The sequence below is a fragment of the Musa acuminata genome, chromosome BXJ1-3 (genome assembly GCF_036884655.1).
Source record: "Musa acuminata AAA Group cultivar baxijiao chromosome BXJ1-3, Cavendish_Baxijiao_AAA, whole genome shotgun sequence".
In the NCBI taxonomy this organism is placed as follows: domain Eukaryota; kingdom Viridiplantae; phylum Streptophyta; class Magnoliopsida; order Zingiberales; family Musaceae; genus Musa; species Musa acuminata.
This window is the reverse complement of record NC_088329.1, coordinates 30,525,481-30,532,215: the sequence shown is the minus strand read 5'-3', so window position 1 is coordinate 30,532,215 and position 6,735 is coordinate 30,525,481. Positions and strand designations below refer to the sequence as shown.

At 44.5% G+C, this 6,735-nt stretch overlaps 1 protein-coding gene across 1 annotated transcript; it reads left to right on the top strand.

Moving 5' to 3' along the window:
* The first annotated feature begins 3,063 nt into the window (after window positions 1-3,063).
* Window positions 3,064-5,057, top strand: LOC135624539 (probable UDP-glucosyl transferase 73B6). Its single transcript, XM_065128256.1, has 2 exons — window positions 3,064-3,343; window positions 3,429-5,057. The coding sequence occupies exons 1-2, from the start codon at window positions 3,308-3,310 to the stop codon at window positions 4,911-4,913; spliced, it is 1,521 nt and encodes a 506-aa protein (XP_064984328.1). The 5' UTR covers window positions 3,064-3,307; the 3' UTR covers window positions 4,914-5,057.
* The last annotated feature ends 1,678 nt before the right edge of the window (window positions 5,058-6,735 follow it).

Sequence of the window (6,735 nt, the reverse complement as noted above, 5' to 3'; positions counted from 1 at the left end):
GAGTCTTGGCGGTACTATCACCTGTACTGGGCAGCACCATCACCTGTCTGACGGTACCATCGCTTGGGAGACTGTGTCTCGGTGGTACCACCGCCCAGTCTGGCGGTACCATCACTTGGGAGACTGTGTCTGGGCAGTTCTATTGCCTAGTTTGGCGATACCACCATATAACACTATCTTGGAGATTGAGTTTGGGTTGTACCATCGCTTGACATAGTCTCGGAGGCTATGCCACCGATGATTCCACCAGTTTGGGTCATTGTTTAGGCCTTTCACTTGGCCCAACACAGCCCAAACTTGGGCCTAATTGGACCCTAATTGAGTTTTTCCCAACACAGTCCAAACTTGGGCCCAATTGGACTCTAATTGAGTGGGCCCAATTCCAACCGAATTACGCCTAAAATCTAATTGCATCTTAACACTATTTCGATCTAGATAATTATTATAAAGTGTTAATCAAATATTTTTCAGCATGTCATTGGTTCATCGACACTTCGTTCAATCCTTCGACGTATCATCCTCTTTTGCGACCTTTTGTCCAATCGGCATGTTGACCTTCGCAACTCCGACCTCTTTGGTGTAATGTCTGCTCTTCTAGGCCCGATGCCCAAACTCATGGTACAAGGCCTTTTGCCGATATGTCAATCAATCCTTCGGTACGACGTCCAATCTTCTGACATGTTTCACTCTAGCCCAACATTGATTCTTCCTGCTTTAATTGTCTTTCCTGATCGAAGCTAGTCCTGCATCACTCAGAACGTAAATTAGATCACAAACACATCAATTTATTTCATCATCAAAATCTGAGATTCAACAGCTACCTCCATCATATGGATGGATATATAGTACATCAGTCAGTCTGATTATCTTAATGTCCTTCTCTAGTAATCTATGACCAGGAATATTTATGATATATATTTAAAAGCGAATTGGAATTATTATCATGATTTCATCATGATCTAGTTCTCATTGCATATATCCAAGGACATCACAATATATATTCATTATATAATATAAAGAGAGAAAATACTACTATTAATATTAATTAAAAGAAATTATGTAACATATCACATGTGTCATCACTCACGTGATTGACTTTCAAGGTACCTATAACTAGCAAGAACATCTACGTGGACACCCTAGCATAATCATGATCGAACTTGTTGAATCTCGGATTTTGATGATGAAATCAATTGATGAGTTTGTAATCTAATATATATTTTAAGTAATGCAGGACTAGCTTTGATCAAAAAGAGACAAATTGATTGAAGTAGGAGGAATCGGACGTTGGGTCGGAGTTGAACATATCAGGAGATTGGATGTCGGGTCGAAGGATCGGTCGATATGCTGGCAAAAGGACTTCATGTCATGAGTTTGGGTATCGGGCCAAAGGATCGGACATTACACCAAGGAGATCGAAAGTTGCAGGAGTCAACATACCGATTGAGCAATATGCTGAAGGAGAGAACGATGCGCCAAAGGATCGGATGAAGCGTCGGAAGAACCGATGACTTGTCGGACAATATATGATTCGTGCTTTGTAATAATTTGTCTAGATCAAGCTAGTTTAGGTCTAATTGAGTCGGTATTAGAATGAAACAATGCTAACTCAATTATGGGCCCATCGGGCCTGAGTTGGGATTGTTTTGGGCTAAGGCCCATGCAGCAACCCTCAACAAGCCTAAGTTGTGGCACTACTTGGGACTTGGTCTCCCAGGTTGTTTGGGTGATTGTACCGCGCAGACACAATCTTCAAGATTTTATCAAGCAATGGTACTGTCCAGTGTCAGTTTCAGACTGAGCAGTGGTACCGCTCAGTGTTAGATTGACAAACGGTGGCACCACTAGTTGTTAGTCTATAAGGCAGTAGTACCTCTAGTACCCAAAAAACTTGAGATGAGATCGTTTTGGCTCTAAATTTGAATCCGTTTGGGACCTATAAAAACCTCATTCATCCTTGCTTAGTGAACACACATAAACAGAAAATAAAAATTGGGGAAAATATTGTTATAATCTTGTGAGAATTCTCCTCCTCTAGCTCTAAGTATCGATTTCAATTTAAGAGAGAGGTGAGTGGGTTGTAAAGGTTATCTCCTAAACCTGTAAAAAGGAGAAAAGAGTTGTAAGAGAGTAGTTAGTCTTCGCTCATTGAAAGAAAATTGTTAGTGGACGCTGATGGCCTCAACGAAGGAGGAATCGGGATTGGACATATGTCACGATGACTAAACCACTATAAACCCAATGTACTCGGTTTGCATTTCTGTTATGCTTTTCATTCTCATATTGCAAACTGATTTACTTGCTTACTACTCTCACTACGCTTACGAACGCACTTTCAAGTTAAACTCTTTTCCGATATCAATTTTCATCAAATAAGAATTTTCAAACCATTGTTTTTATTATAAGCACTAATTCACCTCTCCTCTTAGTGTCGATTTCGATCCTAACAGATCTAAGCTATGCCGACTCCGATACCATTATTAGGAAAAAAAATTAAAACCAAATTGGGCAACAACTTTTTTTTTAATCTTTAACTTTGATACCATTATTAGGAAAAAAATTAAAACCAAATTGGGCAAGCATTATTAAGCTAAATAATAAAATTAAATATCAAAATCAATTGAAATAATAATACCAATATATGGCATGATAAAATCCTTAATTGAATGAACAAAATATTTAGGTAAATTAAAAAATATTCACCATAAAATATAGGTGTACAATCTTCTCGGAGGAGAGATAAGATATATTTTCTCTTATAATATAAGAAATAGAGAAAAAAGAAACTCGAGGAAAAATAAAAAAGACACAAATGAAACGTAAAACTTCCCATCTCTCTCTCTCTCTCTCTCTCTCTCTCTCTTCCTCTCTGATTTGGGCTGATCGCATCTCGGTACGTCAGAGGTTGCAGCCACTCACGGCAGATGAGGTTGCGTCGGATGCAATCACCCACGCGAAGGTTGAGATAAGAATCATGAGAGGTTGCAACCACACTCAACCTCTCATCTCCATCTTACCCCTTTTTTTTCCCCTTAATTTTCTGTTTTCTCTCTTCACATGTAAAATATGATTTAGATTCCACGAGGAGATATGCGGATACAACCAGGATCTGAGCCCATCAGAATTGAATTGGAAGTGCAGAATACATCCCTAAACTATTTTTCTTAATTTTCCGTTTTATCTCATATTTTAGATTCCACGAAGCATCACGACGAGGTATGAGGAGACAACCACGACCTGAGCCCGTGAGTAATGAAATGGGAGCGCAGAACAACCACCATCAATTACAGACTAAAATATAGGAGCGATGATGTCAGATCAGGCAACTTTTCCGAAGCATAATGTATAGCCGAGCATTTCTTATTTATGAGGATCCCATCGACTTCCTCCCGTTGACTTCCTCGCTCTCCGTTTCTTCTCTTTGATAGTTCGGCGTTTCGCTTTGGGTAGGAGGCATAGCCATGGCCGATGACGCGAGTCAGCCACTCCGCGTCTTCTTCTTCCCCCTGATGAGCCCCGGCCACATGATCCCTATGATCGACATCGCCAAGCTTTTCGCCCGCCATGGCGCCGCCGTCACTGTCGTCACCACACCCGGCAACGAACCCCTCATTCGCCCAGCCATCGATCGCCGCCACGACGGCACCCCCGTCGTCGACCTCCTCCTCCTCCCCTTCCCTGACTCCGTCGCCCACCTTGTACCCTCCACGGGTGAGCACCTCGGCGCCATAACTACTGCAGAGCATGCAGACTTCATGAACGCCGTGTTCGCCCTCGCCGGCCCCCTCGACGACCTCCTCCGCCAACATCGCCCCGACTGCCTCGTCTCTGATGCCATGTTCCCTTGGACCTCCGCCACCGCCGCCCAACTCGGCATACCTCGCCTCGTCTTCTACGGCCCCGGCGCCTTTCTGCTCTGCGTCCATCGGAGCATCGAGTTCCGCGGCCACCACGCCGCCGTCTCCTCCCGTTCCGAGCGCTTCGCCATCGAGGGACTCCCCCACCGCATCCACTTGGAACCGTCCGAGATCTCTCCCATCTTCAAGTTCACCGAGATGGTGCTCCAGCAAAGAAAGGCGGAGGAGAGTAGCTTTGGCGTCCTCGTCAACAGCTTCTACGAGCTCGAGCCGGACTACGCCGATCTCTTCCGCAAGGAACCCGTCACCAAGGCGTACTACGTAGGTCCGGTCGCCCTCTGCGACCAGGAGAAGGAGGCCCAAAGGGGCAGCCGGAGCAGTCCGCACCTCGGCCGCTGGCTGAGCTGGCTCGACTCCAAGCCGGCGGGCGCCGTCGTCTACGTTTGCTTTGGTAGCCTCTGCGAATTATCTAATGACCAGTTCAAGGATCTCGCGCTCGGACTCGAGGCCTCCGGTCATCTGTTCTTGTGGGTGGTGAGGGAAGGCGCCGGTTGCCCGCCGGCGTGGCTGCCGGACGGGTACGAGAGGCGGGTGGAGGGGAGGGGACTGGTGATCCGAGGGTGGGCACCACAGGTAGCGCTCCTGGGCCACCCGGCGGTGGGGGGTTTCGTGACGCACTGCGGGTGGAACTCGACGCTGGAGGGGTTGACTGCCGGGAAGCCGATGGCGACGTGGCCGTTAAACTACGACCAGTTCGTTAACGAGAAGTTACTGACCGAGGTGGCAGGCGTCGGAGTGCGAGTGAGGCGGAGCGAGGCGGTGGGTGCGGCGAGGGTGACGGCGGAGGAGGTGACAGCTGCGGTGCGGGAGCTGATGGGCGGAGGGGAGGAGGCGGCGGAGAGGAGGCGGAGGGCGAGGGAGTACGCAGCGATGGCTAAAGCGGCGATGAAGGAAGGAGGGTCGTCGTACCAAGACATGAAGTGTTTGATGGAGGAGCTGATGGCGTGCCGGGAGCGCAAACCAGGAGGTGCGTTGAACGGAGATGTCGGACAATAGATCTCCTCATCTCCGTGATGCGTCGCTGGTCAACACTGCTGTTGCTTGTGTTTTCATGTTTTATCTGTTCGGTTCTATGCAAACATTGATTATCAACACGCGTCAGCCTACAAATGATATGCAATCAATTACTTTTTTATCTTATCTTGATGATTAAATTCCTCATGATGAAACTATTATGCAGCGAGATCAATCGTCATTGTAGCGGAGAAGGAAGTGGTTGCAAGTCAATTACTCTTGCACAAGCGTACTCGATGTCTTGACTCTCTCATGTAATGATTTTATCGAACACCCCAGATTATGTTCTCTCCGGTGCCCTTGTGACCAACACTTGCATAAAAGACTTTTCAGAGCGGTAGGAGTGGTGTTAGGAATGGTGTTAAGACTCTAGCTAGTAGGAATCATATTAGGAGTTGGTTACAAGTAGAAGTCTTGAGTATGAGTCCTATTATGAGTTAGGGTTTAGAAGCCCTATAAATAGTCATGTATTCTTTCTCTTTTGATAAGCAATAGATATATATCTTTTCTACAGCCTTTGGGCAGTAACTTGGAGGGAGAAACCCCTATAGAGTTTAAAGGAGGTCGACCCCCTAAAGAGATCAACCCCTTGTATCATAGCAACGTTCTTGGTGTTTCACTACCCTTCTACAGCCATCTATTAGCCCTCCACAACCGTCCAAAGCAATTTCCACAATTGCTTAAAAAATCGTCATCAAATTCCGTTGTCATCTCCACCACCGCGGATCATCCTCTTATCTCCTCGTGAATTGCAACAAGTTCTGGTTTCCTACCTTACTGCTATTGCAATTTAGTTATTCTTAAAAGTTTAGAATCTATAAGGGTTCTAACACCTGGTATTAGAACAGCGTTCTTAGCGTTTCGCTGTCCTTCCACAGCCATCCATCAGCCCTCCACAGCCATCCAAAGTAATTCTCACAATTGCTTAAAAGATCGTTACTAAATCCCGCCGTCATCTCCACCATCGTGAATCATCCTTTGATCTTCCCGTGAATTACAACAGGTTCTAGTTTCTTACCTTACTACTGCTACAATTTAGTTATCCTTATTCGAATATCAAAAAAAAATTATTCCTATATTGCTGTATAAACTTTTCGTCGTAAAGTTTTCATCTCTATGACGAAAGATATATTGCAGAATTTCAACCGCATAGCATAATATGTTTGATCTTGCTACTATGTTTTTTCTGTCCAAATTTCTACAAAATTTTTATGACAGTTGTAACACTTCCTAACAGCATATTTTCCTTTGGTTTCGTCGAAAAATTCTCAATATAAACCACAGATCTTTTATATCAAATCTGCTACACTTGAAAATCTATGCTACAGAAAATTACAACCGTATATTGTTTGCCTTAACATATCTATTTACATCTATTTACAATCCTTTTTGAATGAAATTTCTTATACACTTCATCGATCATCTTGGCTTTCATCTATTAGGATCAAGAGCAACATTAAGGGGGGGGGGGGGAGGGGTGAATTAGTGCAGCGAAAAATTCTTCGATTTCATAAAATATTTCATACAATGGAAATCGATTTGGAAAGATAGCAACTTGAGATGTAAGAGAACGTAAGTGTAGTGAAAGCAAGATGAGGAGGAGAAGCAGTTTGCTATGAAATGATTTACAGTTAAAGTAAATTGCTTAAAATGAAATGCAAACCAGAATTTAGAGTGGTTCAGTCAATATGACCTACATCCACTTTCGGATTCCTCCTTCATCGAGGTCACCGACATCCACTAAAGGCCTTCCTTCAATAGGTGAAGACAAATCACATTTTACAGCTCTTTCTCCTTTTTTTGG

Excerpts from the sequence above, each read along its gene's own strand:
- LOC135624539 (XM_065128256.1), top strand. The coding sequence starts at position 3,308 with ATGATGTCAGATCAGGCAACTTTTCCGAAGCATAAT. Across the intron at positions 3,344-3,428 it reads CAACTTTTCCGAAGCATAAT|TTCGGCGTTTCGCTTTGGGT; the intron begins GTATAGCCGAGC and ends TCTCTTTGATAG.